The sequence below is a fragment of the Dendrobates tinctorius genome, unplaced genomic scaffold, assembly GCF_039654945.1.
Source record: "Dendrobates tinctorius isolate UK_male_01 unplaced genomic scaffold, ASM3965494v1 ptg000084l, whole genome shotgun sequence".
Taxonomy (NCBI): domain Eukaryota; kingdom Metazoa; phylum Chordata; class Amphibia; order Anura; family Dendrobatidae; genus Dendrobates; species Dendrobates tinctorius.
The window spans coordinates 24,824,160-24,840,877 of record NW_027361752.1 but is presented as its reverse complement, the minus strand read 5'-3'; the positions used below and the strand labels follow the sequence as shown (position 1 = coordinate 24,840,877).

General features: G+C 43.9%; 1 protein-coding gene across 1 annotated transcript in view; it reads right to left on the bottom strand.

Moving 5' to 3' along the window:
* Positions 1-5,646: 5,646 nt before the first annotated feature.
* The window catches only part of CXADR (CXADR cell adhesion molecule), a 61,814-nt gene continuing 50,742 nt past the window's right edge, over positions 5,647-16,718 (bottom strand). The window contains exon 8 of the mRNA XM_073584485.1: positions 5,647-12,112. Within this exon, the coding sequence (XP_073440586.1) occupies positions 12,089-12,112 (24 nt within the window). The 3' untranslated portion in view covers positions 5,647-12,088. The remainder of the gene's footprint in view (positions 12,113-16,718) is intronic.

Genomic DNA, 16,718 nt, shown 5'->3' with positions numbered 1-16,718 from the left:
CAGAGGTCCACTATTATTTATATGGGATAGTGACTGCAGCGGCCGCACTTCTCAGAGGTCCACTATTATTTATATGGGATAGTGACTGCAGCGGCCGCACTTCTCAGAGGTCCACTATTATTTATATGGGATAGTGACTGCAGTGGCCGCACTTCTCAGAGGTCCACTATTATTTATATGGGATAGTGACTGCAGCGGCCGCACTTCTCAGAGGTCCACTATTATTTATATGGGATAGTGACTGCAGCGGCCGCACCTCTCAGAGGTCCACTATTATTTATATGGGATAGTGACTGCAGCGGCCGCACTTCTCAGAGGTCCACTATTATTTATATGGGATAGTGACTGCAGCGGCCGCACCTCTCAGTGGTCTACTATTATTTATATGGGATAGTGACTGCAGCGGCCGCACCTCTGAGGTTCACTATTATTTATATGGGATAGTGACTGCATCGGCCGCACCTCTCAGTGGTCCACAATTATTTGTATAGGATAGTGACTACAGCGGCCGCACTTCTCAGTGGTCCACTATTATTTATATGGGATAGTGACTGCAGCGGCCGCACTTCTCAGAGGTCCACAATTATTTGTATAGGATAGTGACTGCAGCGGCCGCACTTCTCAGAGGTTCACTATTGATTCCCCACATGGGAATTTTGTTTATTTTGAGCCTCCTTTATTATGTACTACATAATGAAAAGTATCTTCCTCACAGTAGTGGATTCTTGCATCTGTGATTCACAGTCAGAGGAGTCATGTGTGACGCTATCTATTTTGCTTCAAAAACTGACCGTCACATCCAAGCATAAACATTGTGTGAACAGGTGCTTAACCTAGAGTCACCAACTCATACACATTCAAACAAAAAAGGAAGCACACTGTAGCGCCATAACATGCAAATATGAAAAATGAATTGCATTACTGCATTAGAAATATGAAAAATTGAGAGTTTAGCGCATAAAATGGCCACGTTATGTGTACCTGGAAGCCACGTTAAGGCATTTCTCGTTTTCTAGGTTCCTGTCCCTGCTATCTATTTTGTGACGCTATCTATACGGACTGGTCACGGAGGTACAAGACTCTCCGTATGGTGTGTGACACAGTCTTGGGGCCAGAGTCGCACATCAACCATTCATGATCAGAGTCTGGACAGTGATGCACAGACTTGGTCATGGGTCTCCTGATCTGAAATCGCCAGCCTCAGGTGCATATGCCAGGCTGTCTCATTAAGGCCAGACTGGGATATCGTGGTTTGTATTCCGCTCGTAAAATTCTTGTCTAAATTCTGTTTTACAACTAAAGAGCCCAAAACTCCATTTGTAATTTTTGCTTTAAACACTCAGGCTATGTGCCCACGTTAGCGTTTTTAAACGCTCAGAAAACCGGACTCCTTCCCAGAAACCGCGTGTTTTATTTCCGCGTGATTTTTGCACAAAAATGCATTAAATTGAATGGGAAGCTTATTTTATGCGTTTCTGAAGCGTCTGATCCGGCAAAAATGCTTAAACGCAACGTGGACACACAGCCTAAAGGTAAGGTTAGTCAGACAATTTTTTTTTTGTCCCTCGCAGATGCCCACAAAAAAAACAAAAGGAATTCTTAAGTATTACTTTCTTTGTTTTTCTTAAGGAACGATCTGGGATTTTTCTCCTACTATGTGGCTAAGCATTTCTGCTGTGTGCTAATCTCTCCCGGCTCACAGCGATCACAAAACCACTCCTGGCAGCGATTTTCCTACTTCATGTGATGCCATGTTGATGGAGCAGGTCTTTTTCCTTTGCTCTGTTGACAGGATTTCACGGTTGGTCATGTTGATTGACAGACAGCTGCTCGCTACCTATTTGAGTGGAGGCGCTTTCCACAGCATGAGCTATGGCGTATGAGCAATGCAAAGAACTCTTGCAAGTGACATATTTCCAGCACCCACGCCGGACATCAGTGTCATTAGCAGACTAAGGCTTAGTGCAGACGGACTTTTTAGCCCTGCGGATTTTTCCTTGCAGAATGGAAGAAATCCGCAGGTCAAATGACCTACATTTTTCCTGTGGATTTCTTCCATTTTTCCTGCGGTTTCCTTGCAGTTTTTGTGCGGTTTCCCCCTGCGGATTTGGTGACAGGGGAGATGGAAAACCGCACAAAAGGAGTAACATGCTGCGGATTTTGTACCGCAGGAAAACCGCGCGGAAAAATACGCAGCGTCTGCACAGCGGTTTTTTTTCCATTGATTTTAAGGCTACTGTACATCACAATGCGGATATGCAACGTTTCTGCGCGGTAAAATCCGCTGCGGATCCGCTGCAAATCTGCATCGTGTGCACACAGCCTAAGCGCGCCACACTGTTCATTCAATGTAAATCACACTGAGGCCATGTGCACACGATGCAGATTTCCAGCGGATCCGCAGCGGATTTTACCGCACATAAACGCTGCATATCCGCATTGTGATGTACAGTAGCATGTTAGTCAATAGAAAAAAAAACCGCTGCGGATTTTTCTGCGCGGATTTCTTGTGGTTCAAAATATGCAGCATGTCACTACTTTTGTGCTGTTTTCCACCTGCTCCATTCTCCAAATCCGCACAAAAACCGGAAGAAATCCGCAGGAAAAATGCAGGTCATTTGACTTGCGGATTTCTTCAATTCTGCAGGGCAAAAAAGTACGTGTGCACTTAGCCTAACTCGGCCCGCCTGCGCCAAGTTAGGCAACAAGGAGCCGGTTGTCAATCAACCTGACGTCTGCAGTGACGCCCCGGCAGTAGAGCAGAAGCAAACAAACTGCTGTCAACTGGTGATGAGTGAGTGTGCTTGTATATCGAAGCATGCTCTGGTGCGAATGGAGTGTTTTCAGCGTGCTCGAAAAACGTTTGATTCCCCGCGCCTGTGGTCTGATAAACAGAGCCGCAATACATACAGGGATGGCCTAAGAAACCAGTAATTCCTACCTGAGTTGCGGCTGTAACAGCCACCAGACATACAGCCGCTGGGACTCCAACATATTTTTCGTGTGCCGAAGACACTGTGTTAGTATCTGAGCATGCTCGCTCATCACTACTGTCAACGTGACGTCACGGGAAGTAAAATTTCCACCGGGAGCCATTCTGTGACCGGCTGTTCACCGATTTCTCCTGGCGCAAAGTGAATCGGCAGGCAGGTAGCAGCTACTTGCTAAGCGCATAGCCCCAGAGGAAAAAAATCTCCGGTAACACCTCTGTAATAGAGCATTATGAGCTGCATAAACTGGTGGACCATATGCAGATATCTAGTTCTATTGTAGGGAGAAAAAAATTAATAGTTCTAATAATTTAGATGGGTCCAGGATACGATCATGTGACTATGCCCCAGGAGAAATACTTTGCATTGATGGCACACTCACATTTTACAGTTAATAAAGGGGGAACAGACAATATTCGCTATGTGATGTTAGGCTCATATACAGATCTCCAGGCGCGTCCATGTGTTACGTGCTCAGGAGTAAGCCCTGTTCATACTGACTTTTTATATAATTCTGTCTGACCATTAACCTTTCCCACACTGATAAGGTTTGGCACATTCATCCGACATCCGGAATCAGACACTCCTTCATGATGTTGTTCTACTGGGGCTGTGAAGTCTGAGTACCTGCAGGCTTTATTTTTTCTGCATGGGGGGGGAAGGGGTTATATATGGGTTTTAAGAAACCCCAAAGCACATGATGAACATCACAAAAAAATGGTCTTTAAACCACCCCACCCCCTCATTGTGGCGTTTGACTCTAAGGATTTTGACAGCTGTAGCGGCTTAGTTGTTTTTCCACGGCTGTATCTGTTAGTCTTTATGGTCAGGAGAATGTGAAAGTCTTCAGCTTGGTTATTACAGGACAGAGCAGGTATGGCTCTGAAATGTGAAGAATCAGGAGAAGGGATGGGCAACTGATGGAATTTCAGGTTCTGGTACCTGACCCAAACTTTTCAGAAAGTTTGGTTTGGGTTTTAGAGCAGCACCTGAACTTCCACTGAAAATAATGGATACCCGAAACTGCTAAGAGAAAAAAAATGTGCTCTCTAACCATGGACTTACCCCAAACACTGAACCAGACTTCAGCAGAAAGTCCGTGTTTGTCGTTCAGGCCTGAAAAGTGACTGTCCGATATGAACACTGAACATTTCCATTTTGGTTTGAAGGCTCTTATGGTAAGCCAGGGGCAATGCAGGAAGGGATGGGAGTCACAGCACTTGGTGGTTGGGAGCAGATTTCCTGATGGATATTATCTATTTTTTCTGTAAAGTGGGTGGCCAGGTCATCGGCACAAATGTCTGTGATAGGGGCTTGTGCTTTTGGCCCGAGGAGGGAGTGAAAAGTGTCAAAAAGTTTCTTGGGATTGTTGGCTAGTGAGGAGATCAGGGTGGTGAAGTAGGTCTGTTTGGCGAAGGGCAGTGTTATAGGTTCTTAACATAAATTTGAAGTGGATGAAGTCTTCTGGTGTGCGGGTTTTTCTCCATAGGCGTTCAACACTCCTAGAGCATCGCTGGAGAAGTCGACTTTGCAATGTGAGCCAGGGCTGTTTTACTCTGTGCTTGGAGATTCTGAGGGTGAGGGGAGCTACTTGGTCAAGGGTGCTTCAAAGAGTGTCATTGTAGTGATGAACAGCCAGATCAGGACAGGAAAAAGAGGAAATTGGGGACCGTGATGAGTGTAGGGAGTCTGAAAGTGTCTGAGGGTTAATGGCTTGTAGATTTCTGACTGTGTGGTAGGTAGGAGTGAGCTGGGGTGGGTGAGGATTTGTGAGCGTGGAGAGAATGTTGTGCTCAAAGTGGAAGCGGTGAGTTATTTAGGTGGGAGATTGAACAGAGCCGGACAAAGACCAGATCAATGGTGTTACCATCCTTGTGTGTCTCAGAGATTGAAAGCTGCAAGAGGCCTAGAGAGGTGGTTAGTGATAGAAGCTGTGATGTAGATGTGGAAGTCTCCCAGGATAAGAGTTGGTAGTTCTGAGGACATGAAGTGCGGCAGCCAGGCTGAAAAGCGGTGAAGGAAGTGGGTGGCTGAGCCTGGGGGCCGGTAAATGACTGCTACTCTGAGAGAGAGGGGACAGAAGAGCCTGATGGTGTGGACCTCAAAAGAAGGGAATGAGAGTGATGGAACTGGGGGGATGACGTGTATATTGGGGACAGGAGTATGCCGACTCCGCCACCATGTCTGTTTGTGGGTCTCAGGGAATGAGAGAATTGTAAGCCACCATAGGAAATGGCAGCAGGAGGACAGTGTCAGAATCCTGAATCCAGGTTTCAGTGAGGGCCAACAGGTTATGGTTCCTCTGAAGACATCGCTTGGGATGCTCCATCACATGTTTGTAGCAGTAGTACAGGGATCCATTCATTGTATAGAAAAGCGGCGGCCATGCATGTTAATGATCCCACTGAAGCTAATGGAACACTGGTCATATGAAACGTTAAGGCCCCTGTTCAAGGATCTTTATTGGGGGCTCAACCACTAGCATAAGCTTTTTGTGAGACAATCCCTTTATTAATTACATTGGACTTTTTTTTTCTCCTGATTCTGTGACCATCTTGCAGTATAAAATGAACCATCAAGCATGGCCTAGAACCTGCAGGTCCAGACAAACTTTACAATTAGTTTTGTTGTAGATTTAATCAGTAAGAGAAGTGTGGAAACTGAAATAAAACACCTTTATTCATATTTACATTGCGTACACAGGCCAACATGACAATCCCATACAAACATGGAAGAACACGTCCAATATAATGTTTGGGGGTCTCCTGCTGGTGTGACGTCAGACCTGAAAGACTGCGGCAGTGCATCACATTTGCTGAGAAGGCAGAAGCTGATCTGAACGTGTAATCTCAGCCATGAATTAAGACATTGAATACCGATCTTCTGTGATCACTGCGCTCACAATATACTTACAGGAACTTGTTCTGTAATGCCCTTTACAGTAATAAACTAGACCGCCCCATGCTCTTTATTTTCATCAGTATGGGGATTGCTATAAGAATGTGTGCCCAATGCAGCCTGGATAGACAGCAACACTCATAAATTGGGGAGCAGGTTCTCACCAACCACCATTGGTAAAGTATTGCATAGCAGGAGATTTCTCCTAATTGAGATGTTGCTTGTTGAGTCGACATTGGCTCTAGAGATGGAATAGGACTCCTCTACATGTATGGAAAAAGAAAAAAATATATATAATAGCTGCCCATCTGTGGAAGATGTGATAAAACCAGACTCATGAGCCCAATACAAAAAAAAAAAAAAAATCATGGACTGCAGTGTCTACCTTTCCTCAAAGTTTAAGGTGTTTTCTCAACATGACGCTTCAGCGTACAGCTCCGGACTGTCTACTCCGATGGTCCAAACATTGCAGAATTAAGGCAATCTCTTCTAGAAGCCGCAGAGAGCAATATGGGTGAAGTGAAGGGCCATGGAAGCTGGTCAGGTACCTGGAGCCAACAAGCTTCTGAGCAGGTTGTAAAGAATAAGAGCCTGCATGTGCCACGTGCTCCTTACTACGGGAACTGGCCCAGCTGCTCCTGGAAGGTATCCGGTAACCTAGACATCAAGTTGTAAACTAACAAATTAAAAATCCCTTCATTCCTGAGAACAAAGAGCATTTTTAGTAAAGGAATAAGTTGCATGTTTTCTTTACAAGCACTTTGCAATTTTGCCCATTTAACAACTTGAAATGACCCCTTTCAGGACGCCAATATCTAAAAATGTTAAACAATATCCCAAAATACTAGTAATATCCAACAAGCTGCACATTACAGGCACCAGAAGACTACCTGTAGGATAAGCAACTCCTGATAGAGTATCACAAAATCTAGGTCAAGTAACAAATGGAGGCGGAACACCAAGCAATATAGCACCAAAAACGGTGGTTTATTAAGCAAGAGCGGCAGTAACAACATTTTCAAAAGGTTCATATCTCAAAACCGAAATGTTGTCACTGTCACTATGGAGTAATAAACCACTGTGTTTTTGTTTTTTTTGCGATATTGCTTGGTGTGCTGCCTTCATTTATTTTTAATCTGGATTGTTTGGTCTTTGCTAGGGAGACTCTGCATCCACCTTACCCTGGGGCTGCCCCTGCTTTTCTAATAATATACAGCATATATATATATATATATATATTTTTTTTTAATTCTAAATTGGTTGCCTCCTGCCACTTATCACAGGAAATATTGAAGTGAGTGAAAAGATGAGACAGGACATAAATGTCAAGGAAAATTAGGTCACTATTAGGCCGGTGTCCTACTTGCGCAAGTCTCTTGCATCAATACCTGGCACTGGCGCCGGCACTCGGGACCGGAGTGTGCGGCTGCATGTATTTCTATGCAGCGGCAGTGCCGGGTATTGATGTGCGAGTTTCTCACAAGTCTGACCCGGCCATAGGAAGGATCTGCAGATGGACAATCATATGATGTTAGCACTATGCCGAGTGTTTTTAGAGGCAACGATGCATTTTAAACATTTTTTTTTTTACATCTTTTCTCCAATTTATTTTTTGTTGGTGGTGATAGGGGATTGCAATTCAGCAAATGACAATGATCTGGGTAACATACACACACGTTGATCATGTATGCATATACAACAGCTAAAGGATTATTATTGTTTGGTTTTTTTTTTTTTTACAGAGAGGCTTTGAGTCATTAGAGGTAAAAACTGAGATTACACAGCAAATACAAAGTTGTTCATAATGGCGGCTGCGGAAAGGTAATCAGAGTCCAATATTGTCCAGAGACGAAGGACCACATCCAAGTCCCTGCTCCAAGAAGCTTACAATCTAACTTCTCTTTGCTGTAGAGTTATAACTCCGTCCATGGAAGCAGCAGAAAGCGCCGGTCACGAGACCGTCCAGCACGCCGTCACGAGACCGTCCAGCACGCCGCCACAGCCAGTCACTTCTGTTCACTTTTCTCCACCAAAACGACACTGTTTTAGGAAGCAATTGTCTCTCAAGGCCCCATTCTTCAGCATAAACGTAGTGTAAATTTGTTCTCTAAAAAGGCACCATCCATAACAGGCAAAATCATAGACATAAAACCAACATTTTACATACAATTGTTCATATAATACACTAGAATTCCTTTAATCTGCCATCTAATAGTCCAGAGATAAACAACGAGCCTCCTTGGTGACCCGTAGCATCAGAAACGTAGACATTGTACTGTTCTGAATGGCGTGCGAGCAGCTGAATATACTATATATATATATATATTTTTTTTTTTTTTTTTCCTAGCTCTATCTGCTCATTCAGAATTACCCATTTGAAAATACAGAACTATAATCTTATTAATGCCATGCTTCTATTGAGAGACAATGGGGCAAATTTAGTGGCTAAAAAAAAAATTAAACTGCTCTAAAAATACTTTATTAAAAGAAAAAAAAAAAAAAACTTTTTTTTTTTTTTTTTTTATAAATGAGGCCACAGATTTAGATTAAAGGCTCATGACAAAACTCCTCACCCCAAGAAATATGTATTATAAATGTATTTTCCAGTTAGTAGGACAAACTATAAAAAGGGACTGAAATGGCCAATTCCCAGATATTACAGTCAGATAGACTACTGGTAGTAAATGAGCAAAAACAACCAAACACTGCAAAGCCAGACTAGGCCTCATTATTAACACTAGCTGTGGTGTTGCCCATAGCAACCAACCAGAGCTCAGCTGTCATTTCCTCAACTGCTTTGTTAAAATTAAAACTGTGCTGTGATTGGTTGTTGCAAGAAACATTGGTTTCCAGCCGTTTTCAGAAATCTCAAATCATACAAATGCTTTCTGTAAGGAAGTGTTCAGACGACCTGATGAAAATTCAAGCCACTTATGTCCACAAATCAAGGATGTGACTGGTTCCTGTGTGCTTGTCTGCCTGGAAGAAAAGTGCTGGAGCAGTCTGCCATTTACATGCACTAATCTGGTCCTTAAAGGGGTACTCCCATCTCCAAGGTCCTATCCCAACATGTAGTAGGTGTAATAATCATTAATACTAAACTTGGCAAATACCTCCTGTTAGAATTGTAGTATAGTTCTTCTGATTGTCTATGTCGCTTACCCCATGTGAAGGGCATTGCAGCAGCTTCGGCATCCATGGTTACGATCACGCACACAAAGTGACATCTGCCAGCAGTCGTAACTAATGGGGGGGGCTAAACGAATGTCTTTAACCCCTTAATGAGCAGAGCTTTTCCGGTTTTGCGTCTCCGTTTTTCACTCCTCTTCTTCCCAGAGCCATAACTTTTTTTATTTTTCTGTCAATATGGACAGGTGAGGGCTTATTTTTTTGCAGGACGAGTTGTGCTTTTGAACATAACATCATCATTTTTTAGCATGTTGTGTCCTGGAAGTGGGAAAAAAAATTCCAAGTGCGGTGAAATTGCAAAAAAAAAAAAAAAGTGCAATCCCACACTTGTTTTTTGCTAGGCTCACTAAAGGCTAAAACTGCCCTGCCATTATGATTCTCCAGGTCATTACAAGTTCATAGACACCAAACATGTCTAGGTTCTCTTTTATCTAAGTGGTGAAAAAAAATTCCAAAATTTGCTTAAAAAGATTGCGCCATTTTCCGATACTCGCAGCGTCTCCACTTTTCGTGATCTGGGCTTATTTTTTGCGCACTGACCTGACGATTTTAAGGATAGCATTTATGTGCAGATACGATCTTTTGATCACCCATTATTGCATTTTAATGCAATGTCGTGGCGACCAAAAAAAAAAAAACCCCATAATTCTGGCGTTTCGATTTTTTATCCAGCTACGATCTGGTTAATCCTTTTTATTAATACATCGGGCGATACCTAATGTGTATGTGTACGTGTGATTTTTTTTTTAATTTTTATTTTGAATGAGGCGAAAGGGGGGAAATTTAGCGTGTGTGCAGCATTTTTCCGCTGTGGAATCGCCGCAAAAATCGAATCCCATGCAATCCTATGGGATTCCGCACATGCTGTGCTAATGCTGCGGATTTTTCCGCTGCGGAATTGCAGCATGCCCATTCTTTCTGCGGAATTGTGGCGATTCCGCACCCATAGGAATGCATTGATCCGCTTACTTTTCGCATGTGGCTATGACCACCATGCGCAAAGTAAGTGGATCATGTGCGGATGGTACCCAGGGCCTGGAGCCACCACTAGGTGGCGCTCATAGCAATGCCTCATCAACAACCATAGAGATCTCTAGGAGACCTCAGGTTGTTATGACAACGCATCGCTGACCCCCTGATCAAGTGACGGGTCGGCGATGCATGTATTTCCGGTCCGGCGGCCGGAAGCGTTGGTTAAATCCCGCTGTCAGTGGCAATTAACCAATTAATCGGCGCAGGTGGATTGCGATTCCACCTGCACCTATTCTCACCGCCGGAGCCCTCATCAAAGCTGGGGTACTGCCATTGGACGTACTATTGCGTCCAATGGCAGTAAAGGGTTAACAAGCTTGAAAAATATGCTAAGTCCCCGCGGCTGCATGTCTCACGGCTGTTAGACACATGCAGGGATTGCCCAAGAAACAGACATGCAGCCCCGGGGACGCGAACATATTATTGGAGCATGCTGAAGACCCCCGGTTAGCACATCAGCATGCTCAGATAACATCTAATCCAAGCACGCTCGTTCAACACTAGTCGTAACCACTAATGGACACCTAAGTTTAACAATGCCCTGCACATGGGAAGAGTGACATAGCTAATCAGAAGAACTATACATTTCTAATTGAAGGTGTTTGCTAATATTATTATACCTACTACACAGTGGGGTAAGATCTTGGAGATGGGAATACGCCTTAAAAGTCAGCAGTGACTATGACTTCAGAATCCTCATAGAACTTGCAAAGCAGTGCATGCTGCAGATCTTTTTCACACACAATGGCTATAATGGATGCGTGTGCTCTCTGTGTGCAGGCAATGGTGCACACAGAGAGCACATACATGTCCGTATGTCACGCTCGTCTGAACAAGCCCTTAGCCGGAATTACACAATGCCCAGACTAGGCGCAGGTCTCCTGCCCCCAAGTTACAGATTCATAGGCAATTGTGTTGCTGTAAATTCGGGTCAGCAGACCCAACTGTCAGTCCAGGTATTGTCTGTGCCATCTGAACATGGCCTTAGGGTCAGCAGTGATCAAAACGGGTAAAGGTTGGAGCTTTGCGGCCAAAATGCAGACATTACGCTCATCTAAAAAAAGGCATTATTTTATGGAACCCAATATGTTCTTCACTTACCAATGTAAAATTAGAACCCCTTTATCGGCCTGTTCACACATTGCGTATTGGATGCGCTTTTTCAACATTTCCGCATGTAAAAATGCAGCGTTTTATAGCATTAAAAAAATGAATTTTTTTAAAATGTATTCCCCATATTACATACTTTATTCCCTGAGTTTTCAGCCTGCAGTGCATTTTTTTTTTCATGATACAGCATGTGATTTCTTTCGGTTTATTTGTTTTATTACCCATTGAAATTAAGGTTTGTTTTTTTTTAAAAAGAAAACGCAGTTGAAAGTTTACATGCTTTTTTTTTGTTACATTTTTAAGATCAGATATTTCATCTTCCAAATGCAGAAAGAGCGAGACACCGACACTTCAAAATACGCAACAAAAAACGCAGTAAAATTTGAGATTTAAAAAGGTCGGAATGTATACTATAATTATTTCATGCAGGGTAAAAAAAAACGCTGCAAAAACGCTAGATATGAATAATACCATGAGGACAATCAGCGATCAGCAGGTTTTCTCTACTTCATCACTACAGGGACAATTGCACACAGCTCTTATAAAGAGGGAAAAAGACGACACGGCCCACCGGCTCTCAGCATCCTAAACGAGTGTGCCGGGGCAGAACGGACAGCGGTTGGGTTCGGCTTCATGTATCAGATCTCTTTGAAATATCTATAGGACGATGATGGGGGAAGCGCCCCACAAACTGTAGGTTGGGATATGTCTCCGAGGTACAGTCATTCCTTCACTTATTTTTTAGGACTCCTCAGGGCGAGCAGGAGGCCACATAAACCAGACGAGAAGTCCGTGCGTGGCGCAAACCTTAATGTACATAAAAGTGCGTCATGTCCCAGTCGCTGCTCATACTGGAGGCGAGGTCCGCTTTACACCACGGTTAAGCCATGATACTTGAATGAAGGAAACAAAATGGATGACATTAGATGGCAGCATGCAAATCACATTTTTTCCCCCCCACATACAGTAAAAGAATGTGAGGAAATTATTAACAGGGATGGATTTACCATCAGGCGTAGTCTTGTGTCCACAGGCACTTAAAAAAAAATGAGAATGTCAGATAAAACCTGCAGTTAGTCTGTAGTGGCTCCATGAACCCGCCCGCCATGAACCCGACCTCCATGAACCCAACCCGCCCTCCATGAACCCGCATTGACATTTTTGCCATTTTGATGAAAGAATATGAGGATCCATTGACGTATACGACAAATCAGAAACTTTACTCCCATGTCAAGAGCTAAATATTAAACTTTAAGGCCACCTTACTGAGATTCCGATGACACTTCCTCTATATGGATTTCGGTCAGGTAATCTGTGATCATGGAGACCTTGTGTGCTATCACCGAACACCTCAATGTTCCCCGATATTTACACATACGGTAATCTATCTCGTTTAAGCCGAGTGCTAGGTATAGTTCTATATGGCAATTTCAATCTGCACGCGATTTCTGAGGACACAGAATCCGACAGAAAACAGGGTCTTCGGAATCTCTCAGTGGTGCAGCCTCAGGCTTCGGCCGGTAATTTCGAGTGATTATATTATTAAAGAGTTTCCTCTTAAAAGGAGTTTGCCTTCCAATAACATTCCTGACCCATCCAGAGGATACAACTAAATGTATGGGCAGAAGGAGCCTGACCACTAGGAACCCCACCAGTCAGGAGAATGGGGCCCAATGTGACTGGAGTGGTAGTGTTGCCACTCTGATCACCGCTTCCATAGTGAACAAACACGTGCACGCTCGCTACCATAACGTGAAAGTAGTCAGTGCTTGTGACTATTGCACCACTCAGAGATGGGATTTTGTGACCCGGATGGGTAGGGGGACATGCAGCCAGGGTTCCACCAATCGTACAACTTCACTTCGTATGCATGCAAAACATAGGAGAACGTTCACGTTGGGCATTAAACAGACAAAACCTAAGATACAAGCAAGACGACCAAATACCTGCTGGAAGTAAACGCAATAGTGTATAGACACAACACAGTGCCTAGTAAACGCCAGCGTCAAGGTGCACCCACATCGGGATGGCCCTGACCTCTAGCATTAAATCCTTACCATGTGTCGAAGCAATAATTTTATTTCTATAGCGCCAACATATTCTGCAGCACTTTACATTATACATACGATACATTATCGAAGTGACGTGAAGGCGGCACCATCTGGTCGGGGTACACCTTGACGCTGGTGGGATGGCTTTTACGGTTTTGATCCACAGCAGTGTTTCCCATTTACACGCACTATTGCTTTTACTTCTTTACAGCACGGTATATACTCATTTTGTTACTATCTTCGTACATTTTGTCTGTGGTTGCCAACATCTTCTCAAAAGATTATTAAAGGGGTTTTGCAAGAACACAACACACATAAAAGTGCCATGTCTGGGAATGTGACATATCCTTCCAAGAAAATTGCTGCCATTTCTGCCCACAAACACTTTCACGTTATCATCAGGTATCTTTTCTGAAAAACCACCCTCCAGGTAAGTAATCGGGCTCCACTCCTGCATTAGGAGGTGGTGAGCGGGACCGGTGTCATCACTTTTATAGACTTCTTCAGGCTAGCGCAGGCAGGTCAGGAGCCATCAGTAGACTTGATGTCACCGGCCCCGCTTACCTCCAGATGCAAGTGGTGCTGGGTTACCCCCTTTAATGTACCTGTTAATGCTGATGATCCAGTAGGATGCTGGCCACAAACATGTTCAACTACCAGAATTGTGCTACCATAGTAGTGTCGTCATATCAGGATAGGCCATCGCTTACTGGCAGTACCCCTTTATTTCCACTAGATGGCAGCAACGTTCTCATGTCACATAAAGGAATGTCCTAAGTTTGCAAATGATTCATGGTAAAGTCCTTGACCCAAAAAGCTGCATCATCCGGAGAACTCCAGTCCCAATAGGAGCAGTTTTCAAGGAAAGGACTTATGTGGACACCGGTCCCGCTCACCTCCTCCTAATGCAGGAGTGGAGTCCGATTACTTACCTGGAGGGTGGTTTTTATATTTTATCCATATCCTCTGCTTAGCAGATGTATAAAAACCTTCCTATTCAGCTACCATTACTTCTACAGTGTGTACAGTGCTGCTCTATGGCCGCCAGAATGACAGCGCAGGTCAGTCTTACCAGTCACTAACTAAACACAGAGCAAATATAACTAATCTATAATGATAACCCATCAGCTGCTTACCCCTATAATAACCTGAAACTAAGAGGTGTCTATAGATCTCATCTTGTGACCAGTTATCTATTCATACAAATCAAATTAATAAATCCTTCATATTCTTTCATTTACAGTATAGTTCATCAGTTCAGAATACACGTTCCCCTGACCAACGGCTCGGAGCCTGCGTCATATGACCTAGAGGAAGTGGACCCCCTGAGAAATTACAGATCGGCTGTGTCTGCGGTCCCAGAAAATGGACCCACTCCATTCAAGAGCTCAATCACATGGTGCTTCAGACACATTTTCAGGATCACTTGGGGTCCCACTGGTCAGACGCCCAGGGAATAGCAGGTTATCCCAATATATATCCTGCAGATGGAGGTTACCTACACTGGGAAATAGCTTCTAATAGGTAAGGTGCACATGAGCATATGAAGTACAACGCTCCACGCCCGCCCTCCCCGAGTGTGCAGGAGAATGTGCTGCCAATGGACTACGTTTATCTGATCTAACACAAGAGATGCCAGGGGTGCTGAGGCAAGAAGAGGCTGCTCACACTGCTATCCTCCCACCTGACTCTGTGATCCAATACTAGAGATACCAGGGGTGCTGAGGTATGAACTTGCTGTTCACACTGCTGTCTACCATCTGCTCTAACAGAGATACCAGGGGTGCTGAGGTAAGAAGAGGTTGCTCACACTGCTATCCTCCCTGACTCTCTGATCTAAAAGAGATACCAGGAGTGCTGAGGTAAGAAGAGGCTGCTTGCACCGCTATCCCTCCAATCTGAATTAATGGATATACCAAGAGTGCTGAAGTAAGAAGAAACTGCTCACACTGCTGTCCACACTGTCTCTCTGATCTAATAGAGATGCCAGGGGTGCTGAGGTAATAAGAGGCTGCTCACACTGCTATCCTCCCTGACTCTCTGATCTAATGCTGGAGATACTAGGAGTGCTGAGGTAAGAAACTGCTCACACTGCTATCCACCCAGTCTCTCTGATCTAATGGAAATACCAGGAGTGCTGACGGAAGAGGCTGCTCGCACTGCTATCCACCCTGTCTCTCTGATCTAATACTGGAGATGCCAGGGGTGCTCAGGATAAAAACAAGGGTTCTCACACTGCTGTTCACATTTACATCTGATCTAATACTGGACATACCAAGAGAGCCGAGGTAAGAAGAAGCTGCGCACACTGCTATCCACCCAGTCTCTCTGATCTAATACTGGATATGCCAGGGGTGCTCAGGCTCAAAACGAGGGTTCTCACACTGCTGTTCACTTTTCCATCTGATCTAATACTGGACATACAGACTGACATTTATTGAATCTCTGAAGATTCCCTTTAAAGTGTCCATGCACCTTAGATCACCAATAACAAACAGCTCTCTCCTGACTTCTCCCATATGCATGGCTACTGGGCTCTGACACTATCAGTCGCCTGTCAGTGACTTCGCTCCTGGAAGAACCAAAGAATAAGGGAACAAAATCTGAATTCTTGATCGCTTTTGCCCCCATATACATTAGATGGTTGACTGCTTAAACTGGAGCTACAAGATAGTCACATCTTTAAATGGCATTCCCAAAAAACAGATTGACTGTGGTGTATCACACAGATCCTGGTAAGGTACAATAAGGCGCTGTTCACGTCTGTCACAAAGAGAAACCACATCACAATGCCCGACTATCTGGCCCGGGGCTTTATTTGCATATACTATGTGGCTATTACACTGACATATGCGGAGTACCTGGTATTTGCATGCTACATAGCATTACATGGACGCAGAGAAACACAGTATAACAAACGTATAAAAAAACTCAGCGGCTTAGTATACATGTTATGCAAAAAAGAAAGGTATTAATCAAGTACCCTGTTTTGTTATCTTTTTACTAGCACTTGCTGTTTACTGTTTAAGTTTTTTACAGCAGAGTATTTTTATACATTTGTTATACTGTGTTACAGTCTTTTGGTGGTGTGAACACTGTCCTACCGACTTGTTCACTGTGCATGGCCCATGTGTTTGTATTCAATTGGTTTCTTGTTTTTGCAAGATTAGGGAGGTCTCCACCCCTCCCTTGTGGGCCATGTACATATAAGCCGTCTTCCACAGCGAGTCCACATCGGATATTACCTTTCTGAATCCTGCTCAAATAGGTACTATACACATGGTCAGATTTTAAATACATCGGTTAGGGACTGCTCTGATATGGGTATATCTTGACGTTTGGTAGAGCAGCTTAGTATACATTTTTTGCAAAAAACGTATCAACCAAATACCCTGTTTTGTTATCTTTTTACTAGCACTTGCGGTTTACTGTTACTTTTTTTACAGCA